The sequence below is a fragment of the Quercus lobata genome, chromosome 6, assembly GCF_001633185.2.
Source record: "Quercus lobata isolate SW786 chromosome 6, ValleyOak3.0 Primary Assembly, whole genome shotgun sequence".
In the NCBI taxonomy this organism is placed as follows: domain Eukaryota; kingdom Viridiplantae; phylum Streptophyta; class Magnoliopsida; order Fagales; family Fagaceae; genus Quercus; species Quercus lobata.
Window position 1 is genome coordinate 31,351,484 of NC_044909.1, and position 25,078 is coordinate 31,376,561.

General features: G+C 33.7%; 2 protein-coding genes, 2 long non-coding RNA genes and 5 other non-coding genes across 14 annotated transcripts; 8 read left to right on the top strand and 1 right to left on the bottom strand.

Moving 5' to 3' along the window:
* The first annotated feature begins 1,107 nt into the window (after nt 1-1,107).
* On the top strand, nt 1,108-3,663 carry LOC115949598. The gene is made up of 2 exons (XR_004083023.1): nt 1,108-2,653; nt 2,927-3,663. It is a non-coding gene; the product is annotated as an uncharacterized LOC115949598 (long non-coding RNA).
* LOC115951055 lies at nt 1,695-1,795 on the top strand. Its single transcript, XR_004083191.1, has one exon. It is a non-coding gene; the product is annotated as a small nucleolar RNA snoR99 (small nucleolar RNA).
* On the top strand, nt 1,878-2,000 carry LOC115951107. The gene has a single exon (XR_004083233.1). It is a non-coding gene; the product is annotated as a small nucleolar RNA SNORD14 (small nucleolar RNA).
* LOC115951106 lies at nt 2,178-2,300 on the top strand. The gene has a single exon (XR_004083232.1). It is a non-coding gene; the product is annotated as a small nucleolar RNA SNORD14 (small nucleolar RNA).
* Nucleotides 2,502-2,623, top strand: LOC115951108. Its single transcript, XR_004083234.1, has one exon. It is a non-coding gene; the product is annotated as a small nucleolar RNA SNORD14 (small nucleolar RNA).
* On the top strand, nt 3,165-3,287 carry LOC115951105. Its single transcript, XR_004083231.1, has one exon. It is a non-coding gene; the product is annotated as a small nucleolar RNA SNORD14 (small nucleolar RNA).
* A 2,524-nt stretch (nt 3,664-6,187) lies between the features above and the next one.
* On the top strand, nt 6,188-8,298 carry LOC115950984. 2 transcript variants are annotated; one of them, XM_031068275.1, is made up of 5 exons: nt 6,188-6,601; nt 7,259-7,309; nt 7,400-7,533; nt 7,623-7,714; nt 7,819-8,298. In XM_031068275.1, the coding sequence occupies exons 1-5, from the start codon at nt 6,311-6,313 to the stop codon at nt 7,839-7,841; spliced, it is 591 nt and encodes a 196-aa protein (XP_030924135.1). In that variant the 5' UTR covers nt 6,188-6,310; the 3' UTR covers nt 7,842-8,298. The 2 variants fall into 2 exon arrangements, with proteins under 2 accessions (XP_030924135.1, XP_030924133.1); XM_031068273.1 differs by having other exon boundaries at nt 6,207-6,601; nt 7,808-8,298.
* Nucleotides 8,299-12,868: 4,570 nt separating this feature from the next.
* Nucleotides 12,869-18,349, top strand: LOC115995030 (ubiquitin carboxyl-terminal hydrolase 27). Of its 4 annotated transcripts, none has more exons than XM_031119432.1 (11): nt 12,869-12,978; nt 13,192-13,509; nt 14,009-14,135; nt 14,681-14,781; nt 14,864-15,091; nt 15,532-15,600; nt 15,749-15,877; nt 16,076-16,213; nt 16,847-16,909; nt 17,065-17,406; nt 17,649-18,349. In XM_031119432.1, the coding sequence occupies exons 2-11, from the start codon at nt 13,231-13,233 to the stop codon at nt 17,904-17,906; spliced, it is 1,734 nt and encodes a 577-aa protein (XP_030975292.1). In that variant the 5' UTR covers nt 12,869-12,978; nt 13,192-13,230; the 3' UTR covers nt 17,907-18,349. The 4 variants fall into 4 exon arrangements, with proteins under 4 accessions (XP_030975292.1, XP_030975291.1, XP_030975293.1 ...); XM_031119431.1 differs by having other exon boundaries at nt 15,749-15,886; nt 17,649-18,327; XM_031119433.1 differs by lacking the exon at nt 13,192-13,509 and having other exon boundaries at nt 12,898-12,978; nt 15,749-15,886; nt 17,649-18,327.
* Nucleotides 18,350-20,468: 2,119 nt separating this feature from the next.
* On the bottom strand, nt 20,469-21,096 carry LOC115993591. Of its 2 annotated transcripts, none has more exons than XR_004093031.1 (2): nt 20,954-21,096; nt 20,469-20,840 (listed from the first exon to the last, which is right to left on the bottom strand). It is a non-coding gene; the product is annotated as an uncharacterized LOC115993591 (long non-coding RNA). The 2 variants fall into 2 exon arrangements; XR_004093032.1 differs by having other exon boundaries at nt 20,469-20,843; nt 20,954-21,085.
* Nucleotides 21,097-25,078: the final 3,982 nt, after the last annotated feature.

Sequence of the window (25,078 nt, forward strand, 5' to 3'; positions counted from 1 at the left end):
TTGGGGAATACCATTTTTATTTTTTATTTTTATTTATGGGGGGATTACCAAGTTGATTAGCAGACTATCTTGCTCTTTTTAGATGATAGATGTTGTCTGTAGGATAATTTATCAACCGATACAATAAAACATTACTAGGCACGTTGTCTCAGAGATGCAATAGCCTAACCACCATTGCTATTGTCTCAGAGATGCAATAGCCTAACCACCATTGCTATTATCTTACTATTATGAATTACTAAGTATGGGATAATGAAACTCTTAAATAATATTCTCATTCATACACATGGCATTAACTCTCATCAATGGGCTTGTTCTTTTTTGTATGTCTTCATGAGACCTTGGCAACATGTGAAACTGATATTAATTCTCATAAAAAAAAACTATGTAGGTATGTCTCAAACAGGCTATGAATTTTTTGGATACTTTTGAGATGATGGATTTTGGAGTTGTTGAGATAGCAAGTGTAAATGCAAGTTTGAAGACATTGTATAAAATGTTTATCAATAATACTTTTTAATCTTGTTTTCTCTCGTCTTTATTTATTTTATATTATATAATATTTTTAACTGCAAAGAAAGGAGAAAAACATATTTACTATTGTTTTTAAGAGAGGTGGATTACAAAGGCCTAATAGAGGTAATTTCAAGTCGGTAAAGTAATAAAGTCTAAACCACAAATGGACTCTATTAAAACTGCCTAACCATATAGGTGATCACTGTAGATTCACCATATTTTTCTTTTATTAGAAAGTGGTCAAATATATAATAATAGTAAAAAAATAGATGGATGGCCAACTTTGTCATTTTCATTTTTATAGTTCAATCTTTAACTATTAAAGAACTGATAGTACATGCAGCTATTGCTATTTGAAAGTTGAAACATCGTGAATTTATTTATTTATTTTATAATAATAGTAATAATTTGTTTGGGCTATAGAAATTAGGCTGCAGGCCGAAAGCAAAAGCCCAATTAGGCCCAACCCAAAGTTGGTCTAGAACGTTCCATGATGGACCTTTCATCACTAGCGCAACAAATCTTGGCCGTCCATTTCACAAAAACCCTGAGATCTCCAAAACCCTAAATTGTCCCAAACCACTATAAATCACTACCTCAGCTCCTATCTCTCTTACCTCACCCTCTTCCATGAACGCTTCCTCTCCCCCTATAACAACTCTTACTCTCTCTTTAACATTAGCAACGCCTCTCATTGACCCTTTTCATCAAACAGGTTCTATTATTTATTTGGTTTTTCGTATCTGGCAATCTCAATTGTGCTTTTGTAATATGTTTTGGTTGATTTGCGGATAGATATCCAGTCCTCTAAATTATTGCTTATGTGGGTCTTTTTGTTTTTGTGTAAAGTTTATATTTTCATGTTGCTCATTGTGATTTTCTAATATGTTTTGTTTTATTTTCAGACAGATATTTAGTCCTTGCGTATGTGGGTTTTTTTTTTTTTTTTTTTTCAATTATGTTTTTGGGTAAATCTTGAATTTTTATATTAGCTGATTGTTTAGTAATTGGAATGTTAATGGTTACTGTGTGTCTGGTATTTGTGCTTTGTAAGGTACCCATCTTGTTATGTATTCTGTGGGTATAAGAATTTTGCATTGTTAGTGTAGTGTCGGTTTTTTTTTTTTTTTGAAATTATGATGGGACTTGCACGTCTGCCCCTTCAGCAGTGTGTGTGATTGCTCTAGGGATGAACAAGTCCCCTCATATCAATCCATCTGATTCACTTTGTCAGCTGTCTTATTCGTTGTCTAGCTGATCATTTTAGGGTGGTACATGCTATCCAAATCTTATTTCTATTATATTCTATGCGTTTAATGATCCATATATACTTGAACACTCATGCATATTGAAGTTACAAATGTTGATGATGACAACTCCTAAGGCTTGTTTCTCAGAACATTCGCAGTGGCCGCCTAAGAGCTTTCGCCTTCGCCAGGTTTGAGAGCTAGTGCTGCTTATTCCTTCCTTGGATGTCTGAAACTTATTACCTCTTTCACCTAGATGTAATTTTTTGTTTGTATACACTTCTGAAAGCTTTTGCCTTCTCTGGAATTATGTTATCAAATTGTTAGTTTTCATTATCATGAATTTTAGATCTGGCAGGACTATATTTGATTTAAATATTCAATAGTTATGGAATTTGTAATGTATTTACCAAATACCAATGATGATAAATCCAAAGGCTTGTTTCTCAAAACATTCGCAGTGGCCGTCTAAGAGCTTTCGCCTTCGCCAGGCTTGAGAGCTAGTGCTGTTTTATCCTTCCTTGGATGTCTGAGGTGTTCACCCCATGATACTATATGATATTGATTTTATTGGTGTACAATTTCTCTAGATATTTTGCATTCTTCCCATTATGCATCTAATAAATTTGTCTTCTGTAGGGTTTTCTAATGTTTGATAGCGGATATTGTAAGTCTTTATTATAATGGTAATAGTTCATTCTAATAGTAATCTGTGGCATAGGGTATTTGCTATATTGTTGTTGATGATGAAAAATACAAAGGCTTGTTTCTCAAACATTTGCAGTGGCTGCATAAGAGCTTTTGCCTTTGCCAGGCTTGAGAGCTAATGCTGCTCTATCCTTCCTTGGATGTCTGGAAGTTGTTACTTCGACATACAGAAATAGCTGGCAGTGAGTGATGTCTTTTTAGTAAATTCCTAGTTATTCTGGTTGTTTGCTTTTGTTATTTTTATTATTTTTTGTTAGAATGGAATCCTCATTGCCATGTTTCTTAGCTGTTCCCACTAAATTTTTTTTTGACTGAAAATTTTATTCCCAAATTTCTAAATCTCAATCTGTCTTGAAAAGTTTTGGTGGTACTGTCTTTGTTTTTTAAATTAAATGGTTAGTTAGTTTTTTATATCCACTGATGATAAATTAAATGTCTTTTCAAAACAATTGCAGTGGCTGCCTCAGTGCTCTGCCTTCCTTGGTTGCAATTGCTATTGCTGCTTTAGTCTCTCCTTGAATGCTGGAGGTGTTCATCCCTATATAATATATAAGTTTAAACTCCTCTAAATTGTTTTATTTCTTCACATTTTGTTACAAATAAATTTGCGATTCAAAGAATTTTCTAATGTTTGGTATTGAGCACATTAATTTCTTACTCTAAGATCGGATGTTGATGCATTTACAATATTATTGTTGATGATGACAAATCCAAAGGCTTGTTTCTCAAAACATTCGCAGTGGCCGCCTAAGAGCTTTCGCCTTTGCCGGGCTTGAGAGCTTGTGCTGTTCAATCCTTCCTTGGATGTCTGAAACACATTTCTCTTTTATAAACTACATTGATGTTATGTATTTTGTCAGACTAATCATTCAATTATTGTACATATTGTTTTGTTTCATTTAGTAGAAATCCTATTTGTTGGCTTTGTAAATAAAACAAGTTCTGCAGCCATTCTTTCTGCTCTCTTTTTTCCATGTACAGTATTTGGTGTGGAGATGGCTAGGAAATTAGGAGAGGCTAAGTGTTGCCCTGCTGCTGCTTGGAAATTTTATTGAACCAATTGTTGGACTACTAACACTGTAACTTTGTTGTTGGCTGTGGCAACTTGAGGCACTCTGTTGGAGGGTCAAAGAGTTGTAGATTGCATTTGCTTGTAGAATCAATGGGTATCGATTCTGTTGTAGGTGTGTCAGATATGTTATTCACTTGTTCCTTAGTGTCCATGGGCTAAATTCTAAAATAGTTGTGAAATATTATGCAACCTTAATATGCTATTAGAGCTTTGTGATTCAGTCACCTCAGTATGAGAAAAAGAAAAGATGCAGACTTACAGTACGGGTATATTTTTTTCTTCGAATTTTGATGTATTTTCTTGTCCAAATCGTGGAGAGTCCAACAAACTTGCCACACTGGACTTATTGTTATTATTTGATGCTTCCGGTGGTGACCATCCGTAAAATTCAACTAGTGTGAAATATGACAAGAAGGTTGAGCAAGGACCTTAGTTGATATAAATTTTAGTTGATAGGTTTTTTCTACTTTAAATGATAATTTCTTGTTTAAAAATAAAGTAGATCAACAAGGGACTGAAAGAGTAGAACATTGAATTTATTAGTTCCCGGGTGTTTGAATACTTATTTAGGTTTGACATTGAATTTAGTTCCTGGGTGTTTGAATGCATTGGTGTTTCAACCAGTATCGTTGCTGAGTTTTGGGCTTTAAGAGGTGGGCTTGTCTAGCTTCCCAGCTTGGTATCACCCAATTACTCGTGGAACTGGATGCAAAAACTATTGTCGACCTTAAGAAATCCTCTTAACAGATCATACTCTTCATTGCTGACTGACTGCAGGTATCTCCTAGGCCAATTCCATCGAATCATGATCAGCCATGTGTATTGGGAGGGGAGGCGAATAATGTGCGGACAATCTTCTGCTTCCTTTTTGGGGATTTTGTTGTTCTAGAAACTCCTCCCACTGATGCTTTATGTGTAATTTTGAATTCGGATACCTCTGGATTGTACTCCCTAAGGCTTTCAGCCATTATTTTGTCATTTATGGCTAGTTGATTTCAATGCATTTTCCATTTAACCAAAAAAAAAAAAAAAGGTTTGCCACTTGGCTTATGAGCAAATTAAATGAAGTAATGATTTTTTAGGGAGTGCAAAAACGGTTGTATTGTAAATGTAAATGAATTGAGCTCTTCGACTAACTACTTTCTAAAGTTTAGGAATGACAAACAAGTTTTTTTGTAAAGTTTAGGGGCTAAAATAGTATTTTATCTTTTTTAAGACGAAGAATAGATATACTCACGTGCACATTTTTTTTGTGTGAACAATGCAAAGTTGGTGAATCTAATTTTTTATAAATTTATAAACAAAATTCATTGAATCTAATCATTTCAAATAGTACAATTTCAACTACAGTTTAGTTCATAATTATGAAAAAAAGAATAAAGTTAATTGTTCAAACTTGCGAATTAAGGGTGTGTTTGATAGAGTGAATTTTAGTGAGGATGAAAAAAAAAAAGGAGAGAAAATAAGGATGGAAAATTTTTTGAAAAATGTTTAGTTGGGAGGGGGAGAGGAAAAAAACAAAAGGGTAAAGGTCCATGAGAAAGTTCTCCCTAAAATGAGAGTTGGGAAAGTTTGATTTATTAATTTGACCAAAATGCCATGCTTAAGTATATTGGCCATCTTTTGTTTTTCCTCCTGGGGGTTGCTTTTTTTTTTTTTTTGGGTGTGGCGTAACAGTCTTTGTCTTTGTTTTTTTTAAGTAGAAGTGATTTTTATTTATTTTTTTATTTTTTTATTTATAATAAATTTGGATGATTTTTTTTTTTGGTTTGTTACTTTTTTAATTTTAATTGGGCATTATTTTTTAATAAGGATACATCAGTAAATTTATACAAACTTATTTTTTTCATCATTTCACTTTTTTACTTCCAACCAAACAAAAATGAGGGAAATTAAAATCTTTTCTATTCTCCCACTTTTTCAACCCTCCAACCAAATGGATCCTACATATTTTGTGAACAAAATCAAATTTTGACAAAAAATTAATTCAAACTTGAGCATAATGATAAATTTGAGCTCAACCTACCTCTAAAATAAAATTAGATGAATAATCTTGAACTTTTGATATGCATATTGGGAGAACAAAAGTGTTTCTATTATCCTTTCATTTTTTTTTTTTTTTTGGAAGGCTCCTAATCTTGCATAGCTGAAAATCATTTTTCTAACGAAAATTATATGGAGGATTGACCAATTTCACCCCTACTCAAATTATTTTTGTTGCCCACAAGTAACAACAAGTAATAACTTACTTACTTTGTGTAAACCGGATTTCAATTCTTCCTTACGCTTTGTTTGTTTTGAAGAAAAATTACGTGTAAATATAGTTTTTGTGTGTGTATTTTTTAGTATTTAGTAGCATAAAAAAAGGAGGGAAGTTAGAAGATTAATTTTCAACTAATTTAAAGTTGCTACCAATCATCAAAAAAAAAGATATTATTATAAAAAAAAATATTTTTTAAATAACTCATTTTCTTAAAAACATTATTGTTGAAATTAATTATATTTAAATTCATTTAGAAAACATTATCGGCCGAAATTAATCAAATTTAAATTCATGATCATGAGTACTAATCCGACGGTGCTAAAAGCATGAGAAATAAGTGGTCTCATATGACCTAACTACCCCTCCGAATACTCACGAACTACTAACGTACCTAGTGTTTCCTCACTTCGGAGATTGCGAGGAAAAGTAAACAGAAAGACACCCACAAACGCACAGAGCTATAGAGCACGAGAGTGAGTGAGAGCGAGAGAGAGACAGACAACAATGTTGTGTGGTTTGAAATTAGAGCTCGCTAACGTTGTCGCAAAAAACCCAAACTACAAAAAATACAGCCTCCCCATTAACATCGACTCCCGCCGTAAAAACTACAATCTCATGAGACGACCTCTCCAACTGTCTCTGTCGGTCGTACAATCACAGTACAATGCAACCGCAGCATCTGAGCCGTCAATTTCCTCTCATTACACATCAACCGTCGGATCCTCTTCTCTTCAGCTCCCTCAGTGGAACCTCACCAACCGTCACATCGTCATGCTCCAAGTCATTGCTTGCGCGGTATTTACTTTTTTTATTTTTTATTTTTTATTTTTAATTTTAAATTTCAACTAAATTGAAACAAGTTAGACAATTTTTACTTGAATTCACTTAGATGATTTAAGTTTTGTTGTTCAATTAATTACATGATGGGACAATTATTTCAAGTTTGTGTGAAAAAAAAAAATGATTGTTTTGAATCTTTTGATTCTTTATGTGCCATTAGACCACACAACAAATAAATTTATGAATGATTTGTTTGTTTCGTGTTTAAAAGTTGACGCGTTAGTTTGTAATAAGGCTTATATAGCAAAATTTGTAGTAGTTGAAGTATCACTCTATGTTTAAAAAGAAAATTTCAAAGGGAAGTCTTATTTTTAACGTGGAAAGGACATTGGAGGATGAATTTTATATTAAAATTTGCAGTTACACCAAATGAAAAAAGGGATAGAGTAAGACTGTGTGAGAATTGAGGGCTCTGTAGATTATGGTTATGCGTTTTTAATGTATATTGGTATGAAATTTTTTTCCTTTTGATGATTTCATTTTCTTCGAAACAAAATGAAGTTTTGGTTTGGATGGAGCTATGTTTTTTTAAGAGAATTGTTAGTTATCTCAATTTGGTGTTTTTGGTGATAGTATGTGGTGGATTCTAATAGATGTGCATTTCGCATGTAGGTTGCAGTTTCAGCAACTTGGCTCTTTTTCTCTGCAATACCAACTCTTCTGGTGCGTGATGAAATATTTACTTCTTTTATACATATTGTGTTCACTTTTCTTGATAGTTATATATTTGATGTTCAATGTGGCATATGGAAGGCTTTCAAGAGAGCAGCAGAATCACTAGAAAAGCTGATGGATGTTACAAGAGAAGAGCTCCCTGACACAATGGCTGCTGTTCGGTTGTCTGGCATGGAGATTAGTGACCTTACTATGGAGCTCAGTGATTTAGGGTTAGTATCATTGATAAAGAGCTCTTTTGCTAATCATTTTAGCCTTTATTTTGTATATCACGTTGCAGACCCATTCGTTTGTTGTTTAGCCAGGAGATTAACCAAGGTGTTAAAAGCTCCACTCGAGCTGTTCGCTTAGCTGAAGAGAGGTTGCGTCGGTTAACAGACATGGCTCCAGCAGGTTATCTATGTCTTCTGTAGCATTTCATGGTTTAATCCGACTTCATTGAATTGATTTGGAGCAATGAATTTTATCTCATCTTTACTTGATTAGCTTCGGTGCAGGAGGTAGCCAGCCCGAAAACTAAGACAACAGTGCCAGTGTTGGCTAGAACTGCAAGGGGCATAAGGGAGGGAGTCGTGAAGGGTCGTTCAATCCTGCAAATATTTTTCACCCTTGTCCGATTTTCTAGGTTGGCCCTCAACTATTTCACTAAGCGAGCTAAGCGGTAAACCATAAGACAAATGAGCTTGATGGTGAAAATCGTCAAATATGTTGTGTACATATTTTTCATTCTTTCTTCTTCTGATTTTCCCTCAATCTTAATTAAAAAAAATATCCAGCTAGTATCATCATTGAGGCTTTACTTTTCAGTGTGTTGAGTTATGGACCTACTAGGTAACAAGGGCAGATAGTTTTTCACTTTTCTTTATTTGCTGTTGTTAATTGCAAGTGGTTTGTTGTAGCCTTGTCAATATGTGTACCTAGATTGTTTGAGCTTTCTGTGAACTTTTTGTGGACAAAGATTTGCTTTAGTTTCTTCACAATCAAGTTATCTTTAGCCTGATTAACTTTTTTTTTTTAAATTATCTATAGAATCACTGGAAGTAAGCATATTAAACGTAATTAAATTCCTTGGTAGACTGGTCAGTGATCTTCAGCTTTAGGTAGTAATGGCACTTAATGTGTCATCATGTATACAACAAGCTTAGGCCTATGGATCTAGATTCACTTTTTATAATGAAAACATGACTAAATCTATCTGAGGTTGAAAAAACTAAAACCTGTTATATTGCAGTCACTTAGGTTACTATTACATATGTGTAGATAAGTAACCTTGTAGTGTTATGATCCGAGTGTCCTACATGGATTAAGTGTTAGCTTAACCATGTGTTTATAAGCTCTTGGGTACCCTCCCCCTTGCAAGCTGGTTTTTTAGGGTGAGTTTTACCCATGGGTTCCTAACATTTGATATCAGAGCTAGACAACATGTCAAGTAATCAGACATAGCTCATTGAGGATAGGATCAAATGAGTTGCGGCTTTGTGGTTGGGTCTCAGAGGGGGTGACCTAGAGGCTAGATTAAAATGGCTTACTAAGTCATTGAATAATTGATAGGTGAGTGGAGCCGCCAAAAAAAGAGAAAGCGCTACCATCGGGTTAGTGTAGATTTATTATTGTTGTCATTGTTGAATCTGCAATGTCCAGTTTTGTGTGATTTGAGCCTAACAAGGTGTTTTAGCTATTTGGCAGTTGTGTTGGGAAATTGACTACCAAAACCTCATTTGTACTTTGGAAAAGGCAATAGAATTTCAAAAACTAGATTGACAAGTTTTGATATTGGATGATTGTAGTTTTTAAATTTCCACTTGGCCAAGATGCTTGTGGGTTGTTGATGTGTCTTGCTGATGTTATGATTATCTGAAGTGTTAGAAAGATGGAGAAAATGACTTGAAAAGAACCAGGCTGTAGAGGTAGGGAAAGAATGGATGATTTCACCATGAAATGAGGCATATTTGTTACTGAGGGCTCATGGGAACCAACATTGCTTCAGTGACCCTGCATTCCATGCTAATGTTTATAAATAGGGAGCTGTAGTAATTTCCCTTTCATCACATCTTGTCTCATTTGATAAAATACCAAAAGAAGGTTTGATGAATTATATAGCTGCTGCAGAGTTTTTTTATACTAGATTCTACAATGTAAGGTAAACATTTGTATAGCATCCACCTAAGCATATCATAATATAGGTAAATAATATTAATTTTCTTACATGTTGCGGTTATGTCAAGTGGATGTCTTGAATCCCAAATGAAAAGATTTTGGTGGAACCCACAAGCCTCTAAGGTATATTGGCTTGGAAATCTTGGGATAAGCTGTCTTCCTAAGAGGGTTGGTGGGTTGGGGTATAGAAAATCAAAGGATTTCAACTCAGCTCTCATCACAAGTATGGAAAGCTATTGAGAATGCAAAAAGATATTATTGTTAAAGGTGCTTGCTTTAAGATTGGGGATGGGCAATCAGTAAATGTTTGGTTGGATCCTTGGATTGAGGGTTTAAACCAAAACTGAAGGATGAATCTGTTTCACTTGATCCAATGATGGTCTCAAGTCTGATTAATTCCATTAACCATACTTGGATAGAGAGAAGATTATCTGAATTGTTTGCACCTGAATCTGTAGCAGCCATTAAAAGAATCCCATTACCTCCTTCCCCTAAGAAAGACAGTCTCATGTGGATCAAAGACCCCAAAGGGTGTTTTTCTGTCAAGTCGGCATATAGATCCATCCATGAAATCTCTACCAGTGATGCTAGGTGTAAACTGGCAAAAAGTGTGGAAGTTGAGAATCCATGAGAGACTGAAAATGATGTTATGGAGAGTTAACTCAAATTTGTTGCCCACAATGGACAATTTGGAGCAAAGAATGGGAATAGCTGACACAGTATGTGTTTGCTGTAATGGGGAGAAGGAATCTGTTGTTCATTTATTTTTCCAATGCACTATGGCGAGAGCTATCTGGTTTGGGTTGAACTGTTACTACAGATCTGAGTTACTTAATATCAATAGCTGCGAAGTCTTAGTAAAAGTGGTGACAGGTGACCTGGACCTTCCGGAGCATGCCCCTTTGAGAATAGCTATTACCTTGGAGGCCATGTGGAATCTAAGGAAACAAATTTTGCACAATAAGGAGCTTAAGGTCAACTTGGTGAGTGTAATTGGCAACATGGAAGAGCATATCAGATCAACAAAGGGAGATGGCATAAACCACCTCCAGGTACAATTAAAATCGACATTGATGCGGCAGTAAACCCAGATTTTACAGCTGTTGCTGCTGTGGCAAGGGATGATAGGGGGGGGAAATATTAGAAGCTTGGGCTAAGAAACAAGTATACTGTGATGCTATTGAGGTAGAGGCTGCTGCATTTACTTGGGCGTTGAAGTTAGCTTCCGAGGAAGGGTACAAGAAGATCATGAATGAAAGCGACTCAAAGCTTTGTATAGATGCTTTAAACGATGACTGTGAGAATAGTTGCTGGAACATTAGAACAGTATTTGAAAATGTATTGTATCTTAAGAGTTCTTTCCTTAGCTGCTCTTTCTCTTGGGTTAAAAGGGAGTTAAATGTTGTTGCTCATGCCTTGGCTAAGGTCATCTCTCTCTTAAACAGTTAAACCCAAGTTTCTGTTGTAATGTTTCTTCCTTGCCTCCCTCTGTTTTGGATGCTTTGAAGATGGATTTGGCTTCCTGGTTAGCTTAATAGAAATGTTGTCTTAGCCAAAAAAAAAAAAAAAGTAGATGTCCTCTCTTTTTTTATTTTACACAGTATATAATATAACATAACATGGTTTGCTCTATGTAAAACTCTGATTATAACTAAAAAGAAATATTTCAATATATATATTTAATTTCAAATGTAGTATTGAATTATCTTTTTCAGTTTACATCAATCCATGGTCGCAGGTCCAAAGTCCTAATTCATACATAAATTGTGCTAGTCAATTCCGAGTAGTAATATTTTGTTGCTTGTAAGTCAGTACGAAACTTTGCTTCACGGCATATATGACAAACTCTACTCTGCAAATTCCTGTTTTGGATTCTGGAATCAAAAGCCTCATTCAGCAGCTCACACTCACAGTATTTATTCGCAGTCTCACATTATGGAAAAATTTGTCATTTACCGCTATGTACGAGATACAGGTTCTGTGCTCATAGAACAGATAAGCAATAACATTGACATGCAAGCCGAGTGTCATTGAGTATTGAGATGAGGGCACATTTAACGGCGCTTTACTTTGGTGTAGAATGCAAAGAGGGAAAATTCTTTGACCTTGTCTAGGAATTTTTAATAAGCTCAAACATTGCGACAAAAAAGGGGACCAACTTAAGCATGCAATCTAGTTTAATGATAAACATGAGCTTAGTTCATGTTCAAAATATAATTAGATGAACAACTTTGGATTTTTAATATTTGTCTCGACATGACAAATGTGTTTGTTGTATCTTTTCAAATAAATTTTGTTGCTTATTCCTTAAACTCTCGAGTTCAAGGTATTTTGATCTCTTTGTCGTCTCATTTCCCTTCAAATAGGTTCGTAAACAGGTCAAGTCAATCTAAGTATTAAAAGTTCAGAAGTGTTCAATTAATTTTATTTTGAATTCAAGCGAGCTCAGACTTATTTTTAAATTATATTATATGTTTAAGCTTGATTCATTTTTTTTTTTTTGTCGAATAAGCTTGAACTTATTGATGAGTTATTTGATTAACTTATTTATTCTCATATATAGTAAACACTATGAATAAAATTTGTTATCCATTCACAAATTTATGTTAATTTTTAGTAACTAAATTATAGTTAAAATTTTTTTTTTCGTTTAGTTAAATAGATAGAATCATTTTTGTTTATGAAATATTAAAATTATATTCACAAACCTTATATGGTTAAAATATATATAATTCTACAAAATTAATTACTTATTTATTTATAAATTACAAATTATAATTTGATATCTAATAAACTTATTTACAAACTTACATAATCTAATTTCAAATACATATAAGCATTTTTTTTTTAACATATGTACGTATTATATGATATTATGTATACTTTGATCAAGCCTTGTACTCATAAGCAACACTTAACTACAAGTTGTAAAGCACACAACCAAACTTCCTCTTAAGAATTGAGTTCATTTTTTTAAAAAAATACTTAAACTCAAGCTTGATTATAATAGATTCAAAATAATTTTCACAAACCCATTGTCCATTGTCCAACTATCAAATTTGTCTACCTATATTTTATTTAGAGTAATGATAATCATATATTTTTTGTTAACACTTACTTAATAACTATCATATGACTAAAAATCTCATTTCACATTTTTAATTAAAAATCGTGAAATTGTATTCAATTTCACAATTTTAACCAAAATCGTATTTTTAAAACATAATATCAAAGCATCAAAAGGCAATACGCACGAAGTGTGTAATAATATTTTACCTTTTATTTACATGGTCTCAATTTTCCCCCCTCGTTTGGTTGAGTAAAAAATTACTGGGCCAAAATATTTTGGGCCCAACAGGCCCAAATTACAGCAACATTCTTTGACATTCCAAGAAATGCATGTGAAATGCACGTGATCAATCTGCGCGCAGAGAGAGAGAGAGAGTGCCAGCTTGTACGGAAAAATCTTCGAGGGTTTTGCAAAAGAATCCATGGACTAAGTACTCTCCTACTCATTCTATTAGATCACTTATCTGGGTTTTTTTTTTTTTTTTTTTTTTTGTGTTTTTTGGATTTGTAATTCTGTGTTTTTATTTTTATTCGACTTTGTAAACTTAAAGTTCTGTATTTCTCATTCTTAAATTGCAACTCTTTTTAAGTTTTTTTTTGTTGGTGTGCTCTCTGATTCTTTGTGTTTATACATTTTGTTACAGATTCAAATACAAATATACTGACATATTGGTTCAAATAGAATGAAAATTGAAGGAGGCATAAGCCTAAAGACAATACTAAGTAATCTCAGACATGGGTTTAGGGCTTTGTCTCATATGAACTGGGTTTCAGCTTCTGGGTTTCACTTGGCTGGTCTTTTGGGTGTTGTTGGTTTGGTTTTGGCTATAAGAGATGGTAAAGTTGGCAACTTGACCAGCTTACCTTGGTTTTCTGAGAGATCCAGTGATTCAGAGAAGAATTGGTTGGTACCAGGGTTGCGAAATCTTGGTAATAATTGTTTTCTCAATGTAATTTTACAGGTATGATTACTTTCGAGTTAATGTGTTTCTTTTGTTTGGCCAAAAAAAAAGAGAGACTGTTATACAGTACCTTAGGTTCACCAATTGAAGTAAACTAGATGGTTGTATTGACCAATGTAGCAAAAACAATGTTATCTTTTCCAAGGATAATTAAATTTAACTTTGTAGTTTATTGGTTAATGCAATCACATGACTAATTTCAACTGAATTCAATTGAGGAACTTAAGGTGCAACACCTAAAGAGGTGTACTTTTAATTTCTGCTTGGTTGCTGAGAAAAATTGGAAAGGTGGGGGAAAAAGGGGAAACAAGGAAGAGATACTTATTGTAATTGGACTTCTAATTTGGTTATAAAAAAATGGGAAATTTATGATATTCAAAGTTAATTTTTTTCTTTCTTAGTAACCAAACTGAATATAATTGTAGTTTTATCTATTAGAGGACCTAAAATGGTGATATCTTCTTCTTGTTCGGTAACTAAAATTTGGAGAATCTGTCAGGCTCTGGCTAGCTGTTTATACTTTCAACCTTTTCTTCAAAAGGTTATAGAGGAATGTGAATTATCCATGGATGAGGAACAGGTTGCAAACTTGCCGCTTACAGCTGCTTTGGCTGCTTTATTTGAAGGTAAATTTAAGATATTGTGTATTATTTGAATTGTGTTTAAAGTGTTCATTAGGTAAAGATTGGCATGTACTTCAATCTTATGTTGTACCGCTTTGTTTAATGAACATAAAGCAATTTAGTTGCTTGCAATTTGTGTTCCCAATTAAATAAATTTAAGTTGAATTGCCTTTACAGTGAAACTCTGCAATTTATGCATCAAATTACATTGAACTTTAAATTTTTTAGCTTTTTGATTAAAATGTACCCAGCATTACTGCATTTTGATTCTTTAAAAGAATATAAAAATCTACTGATTAAAAGGTTCCTAGTTATCTTGGATTTCCTGGATTACATTAACCTGGACAATTGCCACTTTATGACGACAACAATTATATTTTCTCCTCTCCCAACTTTGTTTTCGTAATTTTTGCAACTGTTTCTGTAAATTTTTCAGGGATGATTCTATCAGTTCCAGACTTATGATTTGTTAATGAAAGTTGTACAGTTCTGTGAACAAAATTTACTTGGTGGGTCTAATCTAACTAGTGAATGGTCCATATCTGCAGAGTTATGTGAAGTTGGTGGGGGAAGAGTGGTATTGAGTCCACGAAGACTAATGCTAGCTATGTCTCATCACATTCCAAATTTTAATCTGACTGCCCAGCAGGTGCGGTGGTTCCCTTTGAATGCTTTAACAGCTTGAGCTCTTTATGATCCAGAGCCTAATTTTCAATTTCATGTTCGTGTAGGATGCAGCAGAAGCGTTCCTTCATCTTTTGTCCTCTTTAAGAGAGGAGTTTTCAGATTGTTATCTTCCAAATCAATGTTCTTTAGTTGATGTTTTTGCTTCTAGTTGTAGGATTCTCATTCCAAAGAGGGAGGATCGGAGTGAGCAGGAAAGATGGCAGAAGCACTTCCTTGGACCATTTGATGGAATTCTTGGTAGCATCTTAACTTGTCAAAGCTGTTCATCTCAGGTTCATGTGGCCTTCACAAAGAACAACTCTAATTGAAATGCTTTAAGTTTTAAAGGCTTATTTGATTCACACGTCTGTCTCAGTTTTGCATGCATAAGCTATGTTTGGTATGCATCCAAATTATATAACTCTGTTTATTGTTTTGTCATTTGTGTGTTCATGAAATAGAACTATGCGATGCATTTTCACTATCCCATCCATCTTGAATTTTACTTAATTTGTTCCTTAATTCAACCAGTTAGGTTTGTCTTGGGTTTGGGAGAGCTAATAGGAGCAAATTTCTTACAATAGCATTCTTTTTTTTTTTTTGCACATAAACTTTCCAAGCAACTATTTTAGTCTCGTACATCTCCTTTCTCCTTTTTCTCTCTTCTCATTTGCCAAATTGTCAGTTGTCCCTTTGTGTCTGTGTTGTTTATTTTTCTTTACTGATTTTGCAGATCTCAATGAGTTTTGAATCTTTTCATAGCTTGCCTCTGTCACCGGTGCTCAATAATGGTTCCACAATTGTATGTTAAGTGAAGATTTTACTATTTAACATTGTGTATGTTTAAGCCCATTACTTGGATTTCTATCCTCCTGGTCATTTTTTCCTACAATGGTGGTGCTACTTTTTATGACTGTTCTTTCACTTTTCTTGTTTCCACGAAACACTAGATGGTTGGATGTACTTTGGAGGATTGCCTGAAGCAGTTCATTGTTGCCGAGCACGTTGAAAATTACCACTGCAGCAACTGTTGGCATATTGCTGGAATAAAGTATTTGTCTTCAGTAGAGGCAAATGAGGTAATCAATGTGAGCAGTCTATTTATACCCCAATCATAAAAGTTTAACTTTCAGGTCTGTTTTACCTCATGCAAGAAATGAAGTGGCTTCTTTATGTTGGTCCAAGTGTGGATCTTGAAAATTTTTTGACTTTTTAACTTGAAGCAATTGACCTCTATTTATGTTTAACTTTGTGGTTTTTGTGCATTTGTTTTTCAGATGGAGATTGAAAAACTTAGGAGATGTAGTGAGCAAGAAACCTGTGACTGCCGAAGACTTCTCTGTCTTAAAAAACTACCGTGGTCAAATAAGTTTTCGTATACGCTAAAGCAACTAAGTCTTGCTCGTTGTCCAAAGGTACAGGTTCTGATCCCTTTTTTTAGTAATGTAACCTAAGACACTTCTCATCAGTCAACTTGACATGGAAAGATATTGTAGAGGTGGAACAAAAACTGGGAGTGGCTTACTGTTTAGGTGGTTGCTATGAGACTGTAGGATCAGTCTGGCTGGAAGTCATTACACCTATCAAGGACTGGATTTTCATACATTCTTTAGATAAAATCCTTGCTCCACACAGATTGAGCAATGTGTCTGCCTGCTAACATGTGCATGGGTAGACTACTTTGCAAGATCTATAAGGGAGGGGAGGAATTTGAAAACCAGGGTGAGGATGGACCTCTTTTTAGACATTAAAAAAAAAAAAAGAAGCAGCTGGAACTTCCTTATGACAATTAAAAAAAAGGAAAAAAGAAATAGAGAGAAAAGATTTTGTTGGAACCAGGCATAACCTAATGGTCCTAATCCATGAAACCCTGCATTAAAGTACACCAAAAGGCTAAATCCAAATCCCTAGAAAAGCCTAAATTCTATCCCCATAATTTTTTTCTTTTCAATTTTGGGTACTACACCCAAGTTATTATCTATAAAAATGGGTTTTGCTTTTAGTATTTGAACTTTAACGCACTCGTCAATATGATCTTATACTTGCAGATTCTTTGCATTCATCTAAAACGTGTATCAATAAATATGTTTGGAGAGCCAGTCAAACTTCAGGTAATTGAATTTCCTTTCTTTTGTTATACTTGATCCCTTAATATTTTCTGAATCTTTTCTCTATCTCTCTCTATTTCTTTTTCACTACACTTTTGAATAAGTAGCACAGAAATGTTCCTTGCAAAGAAATTAAAACTTCTTGCTAATGATTGTAGGGCCATATTTCTTTTCCATTGAACTTAGACCTGCTACCTTTTATTACAAGGGGGGTTGGAATAAATAGTTGGGGAGAAAATTTGCAAAGAAAGCAAGTGAAGCTACAATATGAGAAACCAAAACCTCTTTCCAATCATTTCAATATGCAATTTGATACAAGAAAACTGAATTACATCTATGGGCTGATGGGAGAGGATGTACATTCAAATGAATTTGCTTCAGATGAATCTGAATGCATGGTAAAATTACATGCTGTTAAGGGAGAATCCAATATGGCCCAAGCTGAAGGATGCTCAAAATCCATGTCTGCAATCATGCATATGCAATCTGATGATGACAAGGTAGGTTGAGGTTTGCTAATACTGGTATGTATGGGCTTAATATAGAATCTTCTAGAGTTATTTTTGTGCAATTGACAACAATTTACTTGGCATATTCCAAAACCTGTTAAACCAATGGTAGACATTGGTGGCATATTTTTGCTTTCGATTGATGAGTTTCAACCTATCAAGTTCAGTACTTGTCCAAAAAGAAAAAAACCCTTCAAGGTCCAGTCCTTTTTAAAGCACATGTATTGGTGCAGGTGACTGTCCCCCCAGAAAGTTGTTTATACCGACTTGTTTCTGTTGTGGAGCACTTTGGAAGAGCTGGTAGTGGGCATTATACTGTTTACAGAAGTGTGAGAGCTGATTCATATAAAGAAGTTCCTGATGAGCAATTTGGGCCTGCTTCCATGAGTTGGTTTTGTATTTCAGATTCTGAAGTGCATAGGGTCTCAGAAAAAGATGTTCTTGATGCAGAGGCCAGCTTGCTCTTCTATGAGAAAATTGTCTCAGGCTGAAAAATTACACAATTTATCTATTTGTTGTGAAACTTTCATTTTATATCAGAAAGGCCAAGTGCTGCTGCTTTGATAACGAGTCCATAGAAGGCCCTTCAATCTACCAGAGGTTGTGCCATGAGGCATTTGCAACTTGGAGAGGCCTGGAAAGTTGAAGGTTCAAGTAGAAAATTCCATAAAAAAAAGAGAGAATAAAAAAGTAGAAGATTCCTAACTGGAAGAACGAGTATAAAGCCTTGTTATTATTTATTGTTGCTGCTGGTACATCCTTCTTAGCACAAGGAGTATAAAGCAGTACCCTAAATATTTTCTTTTTTTGTAGTGTAAGTTGTACATTTGATCTACTGTACCCTTTGGATGCCATGTTACAAGTGTGCTATAATGTTTTTGACAAAAGAAAACTTACCTTCAAACCCATCAATATTTTCTTGATTCATAAGTCACACACTGTATCCAGTAGGTCTTGATTGCTCATTTTGTTCCCCCACGCCCCTCAAGTATGTTTGAATAATGCTAGGGATGTAACAATAGCTTACGTGACTTCTCGTGACTAGAGCAGTATCACTTTCACTTGAGTCTGCTCTATTATACTCTAATCACATGTAGGAGTGGTGAGAAAAGTTGTCCCTAGACTTGTTGCTGTTGAATTGATGCCATATCCCACCGCTCTTATTATAATCTACCTTTGAACCGGAGTGACCAGGGGTTCCCAGGAAGCTGTGTTTCAGATTGGTCAGTGGCGTCAAAATTCAATTTATTGAATAGCCATTTCTGTCTGAGAATACATGAAAGTGTAAAAGCGATCAGTTTTTTACAGGCCCAAATACTGGTCCATTTTATTTTTGCTGCCCAGAAAAAACAGGCAGAGATGAAGTCAAGGAGTTTCTTAAATATATAAGCTTTTTGCTATTTCTCTAGCCACATTTTTCATTTCAGAGACATTGACTGAATTTCAGCATCTAGGGATGACGATGAGTGAACCCAGTAGTGTCTAAAACTTGATTTGAATCTTAATTTGTATTTGATGCTCTCCAGTTAAACACAACCTGACACCATTTCGCTTTTAATTGTCTTTGTCCAAACTCATTTTAACCTTTGATAATCGAATACCTAAACAAGTATGTTTACAGTAAAAATCATATCATATGTATAGTTTTTATACAAAACCATCTGTGGCATAAAAAAACTTGAACCTAATTAAGATTAACTCCATCTATTCCATCATTTATAGACCCTTTTCATTAGTGACCAGCCAGGTTAGGTGACCCATTAAACCAACCCAGCTTGCAATTATCTTAGCACATCAGGTGAAACAAAGACTAACGATTAATGTGACTGTGAAACCGTTTTGTTACAATTCACATGATTATAATTAGAAACTAGCAGAAAATTATTGTATCGTAGTGCACAACATCTTGAAATGCTGAATATGATCAAAGCAGCATCAATGTGCTACTGCATGAAAAAATCAGAGTGTACACACGCATAAAATTATGTTGACACAGCATTTTATTTGGAAGATATATCGAAGTCAAGAAGTTTCTTGATGACGTTAGAAAAAGGATTGAATATTTTTAAAACAAACTTTGTTTTAGGTAAGTAAGTTATATCTAAAACAGGCTGAAGAAAGTTTTCAGAGAATCAAAGTTGATTTTCTTGTTTTGTTAATAGAAATATTTTGGAATCGAAACCAAGGTTTTTTTTTTTTTTTTTTTTCCGAGAAACTGAAACCAAGGTGTTTGGTTTGTGACTTTGCAGTGATCATTTTCATTACTCAGTTTCACCATCACAGACACATATAATTAAAATAATATGCATTACCCGACAAAATTTCATATGATAAGCTTCCATATAAGCAACTGTGCATATATAGCATTGTTATGAGCTGAATTTCCAAATAAGGTAAGAAAAGAGACAAGCTTTTCAAAGCTAAGGAATAGAAAATTAAAAAATTTCTAAAATCTTCAATCATATTTTAAAGGGATATCATTTAATAACCGAAGTCAATTAACAAAATTCTATTTAAATAGTCCTAAACATAGGAAGAATATCTAAAAAATAATCTTACTTGATATATATATCTTGTCACTCTAGTTACGGATGCATTCATATTCATGTGAAAGCACTGAAAGCAACCTGGTTTTCAAATAATAAAAAAATGGAAATAATATATATATATATTTAATTTTACTATATGACAGACTGCTAGAAGGAATTTAATTTCTAGCCTTATGACTACTGTTATGGTGTTTGGCTTGAGTCCTTTGCAAAGATGCATCCATCCTATTAGCTGTGTAGTAAGTTTTGCAGAAAGCTTGATTACTTGTTTAGAGATTCCTTCAATGTAGATTGCTTATATATTGCAGTTTGCAATAGGTTTATGATAGGTTGAGGAATTAGTGTTTGGTTCTCTTGCTTCTAGGGTTTTAAAAGAAGCTTTAAAATTTTAATTTGTGCTGTTTCTTGTTCAAAAAGATTTTAATTAAAAAACAATTATAAGATAATTATATTATACATCCACTTAGTTATTGATAAACCCTTATACAAACTAACACATCTGTGTAGCATGTTACAGTCAGCTTTTCTATATAAAACTTTCCATAACCCTAGTTTGCAAAAGATCCAAAGATAATATATATATAGTACCAGATCTATTTCCCGCTTACATTTTTACATGATCAATTTTTTTCTTCCCCAATCACATTTCTGCAATATATATATCAAGCTACATATGCGCTCAAACTAGCTATACTAGGAACATTAATAACTAAACCACTGCTTGTTTAACAAAATTTGCATTTTAGTTATGTATTGGAGGCTTCCTTCTTGCTGGAGTGTAATCAACATCAACTTCCGGAATCCTCTCTTCTTTAGGTGATGATGGACCATCATGGCTCATCTGGGATCCTTTACTTACCACTCGCAAATTGCGTGCTGCTATCAAATTAAGAAGCAAAAAACCCACAAAAAAAAATTAAGAACCATGTATTTTAGTTTCATTGTTGTTGAAATATAGTCATGTAGGTTATGGAGAAGAAATTAATTACCTCTAGTTGTGGTAGAGAAAAGGCAAAGAATGATGAAGGCCACAAGAATAAGGCGTTTGCATGGTACTGCAGCCATCTTAGAATCTCTCTCTTTTTTTGTTGAACAATTCAATTTATCTCTATGCTTAGAGCTTCTTCATTTTACTCTCTTATATAGACAAAAACTAGTACTTATAATTACCTAGACACTTGGACGAGTTGCGTATTGGGAATTTGTATGTGACTAATATGGTCTAACAAATTTCACATCAATGTCTCCTTTTGTCTAGCATGAAATAGCAAGAAAAGGATAGCAAGGTGTTTAAAAAACAGGTTTCAATCAAAGACAAGAAATACAAGGGTAGTGTGTATATCAACCAGTTAGAGGGCTCTGACTTTGTCTCCCATTGAAAGGTGCTTATTTTGTTTTTTATTTCCTTTTTCTTGTATTAGTAGATGACTGGGGCTAAAAAGCACTCCTTAGAATTAACTCTCATGTCATTTAGCTAGGATTGGGGTGGGGTTCAGGGTTTGGTCATGTTTCTTCCATCAAGACTCAAGTGGCTTTATATTAATATGATCATGTTTTCATTAACTGGCTTAGGTTCATAGTACAGATTATGATTAATTTAGTATATGCTTCTAAACCCAAATTTCAAATTTGAATAGAGTAAGAATTGACTAAATGTTTTTACTTTATGCGACCAACATTAGAACATCCTAGAATCAGACTCTCCAAAGATAATAGAGGTGAGATTGCCTACCGATCATCTATTAATTCTAAATTTCATAAAAGTAGGAGATTTGTACACTGGGTATAACTCGGGCCCAAATTAGAGCATAACATTGCCTTTGTATTTTTTTAGTAGTAAAGAACATCAAATGCTAGAATTGAGGCTGATACCTAGCTATAAGTTTAGTTAGTCATGAAGTCTGTATATATTCTCTTGCTTTATGTCTCTTCTCATGTTTAGATGATTTGAGAAATAAGGACTTGGGAACAGCTTGCTTGGCATACCAAATCAGTGGGCCTCACTAAATACCTATTCTCTAGCCTAACCAAAGCAGCATTCATAACCCAGTACTGACAATCACATGGCAATTTTCCCTCCTAGCATAACCTGGCAAATGTGTGTGTTATGAATCTAGTAAGGCAGTGTTATACATACATGACCTATCCAGAGAAGATATGCAATGTTGTGCGGCCACAATTTGCTTTGTATTCTTTGATATATAATTATATTGTTTATTAAAGAATTTAATCAATCTGGTTTAGTAGTTAATCATCCAACAAACAATGCATTAATGAATGGAAGGAGAAAACCCAACACAGGTGGGGCTACAATCATTTTCAGATAAGGCCATCAACATTTTTATGTAATGTTGTGTACAAAAATGATCACGTGATTGCACCAAGGATCATCTGCTTAGTGGGCCTGCTTTGTCTCTGAATTGCAAATAGACTAAACATGATTTAGCTAGCTAATTAAAGTTTACAGATAGAGACAAAGAATTAGAGAAGCAACTATAGAAATAAACAAATACTTGTAGGGTTTGATGTGAAAAAAATTATTATTGTTTTCCGGGAAGAAAAGCCTATCAAAGTTTTTAACCCTTGGAACAAGGGTTATTTTCCTAAACTTCTAATAAATTATTGATTTTTTTCTAAGCACAAAACATATTTCTTAATATTTGTTTATCAATAATCACACCTTTTTTTCATATGGAAAAGTGGAACTAGAGTTCATAATTAAGATAAAAAGAACATATATGTATGTGTGTGTGAGAGAGAGAGAATAAAATACATTTAAGCAACTTCTTTGATTTCTTGAGTGCTTTTGTCGTAAATACTGCCCTTTTTTTAAATGAATTACATTGTGTAGACAATGTTTCTGATTCACAAACCAGATTTGATATTAGGGGTAAAATCTAATGTTTTAGTTTGATGACTTACTCCTATAGCCCAATATTTTATGAGCCAAATGTTTATAATCACACCTTTTTTTCATATGGAAAAGTGGAACTAGAGTTCATAATTAAGATAAAAAGAACATATATATATGTGTGTGTGAGAGAGAGAGAGAGAGAGAGAAATAAAATACATTTAAGCAACTTCTTTGATTTCTTGAGTGCTTTTGTCGTAAATACTGCCCTTTTTTAAAAGAATTACATTGTGTAGACAATGTTTCTGATTCACAAACCAGATTTGATAATTAGGGGTAAAATCTAATGTTTTAGTTTGATGACTTACTCCTATAGCCCAATATTTTATGAGCCAAATGTTTATTTTGATAAATTTACGTACAACTAAACTTGTTTCGCAACTCCCATCCATGTCATAGACCCTAGTCCCTCCAACCCTTTTATAACCTCATGAAGTTACAAATCATTACCTCACCCAAGATTGATATTCTTGCAATAGATTTTGTTTGACTAGAAATACCAGATCAAAGATATCTCCTGATTAAGTTTTGGCTTAAAAACTAAGCATTATATCTCATCCCTACAAAATTAAACTAAGAATTTTTGTAGTGCTTTAATCACCTCTAGTGAGTGGTTAACGAGGTTTAATATTTTCATCTGCCGGGACAATGGCCCCGATGTGAATAAGTAAAGCACAATGAATGAGACCAAGTGTGCAGTTAAAAAAAGAAATATGACACACACATATATCACCTATAATATTTTCTTCATGAGAATTGTCCTTTATCGACAATCATCATATTAAAACACCAATCTAAGATCTTCTGTAAATGAGATTCAATAAAAGGTCTCTTATTTAAGATCAAAATAATTTATCTGTTGAATTAATTGGAACCCGTCATATGAAAATCTTAAATTTAAAACTTTTTTTTCCTCCTCTTTTTTACTGGGGCAAGGTTTGAAATGTTTGACTTATTTATTTTATCTTATATTGAGGAACCTTCCTAATGCACATTAGCGTCACCTTTCTAATGAAAAAAAGTATGAAAACACTAAAATTTTCACTCAAATGCTTCTACTAGTAGGGGCCTATCTAGCTAGCTTCGGGGTGGCAATTGGGTGCCATGGCCCCCCAATTTCTTTTTGAATCTTTATTATGTCTTCTTTGATATAAGGTGCCGCTTTAATGCTTGTATTGATGGCCCCCCAAGTAACCCTTTGTAGATCTTTCATTAGTTTTGAAAATATGATTTAGTTGGGGAAAAAACGAAGAAGAAGAAGCAGCGAATTTGAAATGCCCATATACATGATGAAATTAGGCCTTATATAGCTGGAGAGTGCGACATTACCATAAAGAAACCATATGTGTTGTTTAGGAAAGAGTTTTGTGTCGATAGTATTATCCAAATCTCCCATGAAAGAGAACTTAACCAAAGCTTTATTTATATATATATATATATATATATATATCTATAGATATATAAAGCTATAGGTTTTGATTAGCAATATTGACAATTTAAACAACAAAAACCTCAAGTCTAGCTACTACTCCCCCCCCCCCCCCCCCTTTAATAATCAAGTCTCCCTTTCTTTTGACCAAGCCAAAGTCCCCTCCATATTTTTGGTCATGTGTTTACATAATTAAAAAAAGGTTCAAAATATTTTGTAAAAAAAAAAAGGGTTCAAAATATGGGTTTGATCCCTAAACTATGTTTTAGGTTTCAATTTTTTCCTATTCAGTGATTTTTTTTTTCAATTTTATCGATCCTTGAACTATAAAGGTCTCAATTTAATCCCTTAAATTTTAAAAACCACCCTAATTAGAAAAAAGGGAAGCTTGACTTCTAGGCTTACAGTTCAAGGTGCTATTAATTAGAAAATTATTTTTTATCCTACCTTTCAAAACCATTACTATGTGAATGATACTTGCTAATTCCACATACACGCATAAAATATGACATGTTAGGTCACATATATGTTGGTTTTACAAAATTAAAATATATGGAGAAAAAAAGATAAGCACATTAGGGACTCCTATTTTTCAATTAAGTTATTATTTTATAAAATATTAAATTCACTTGTTTTTATATGTTTTGATTTTATGATGCAAGAATATGGTCTATTGTACCATGTCAATATTATAAGGACATGTTAGGAACCTATGGATAGAATTCACCTTTGAAAACCAGCTTACAATGGAAGGGTACCCAAGAGCTTATAAAT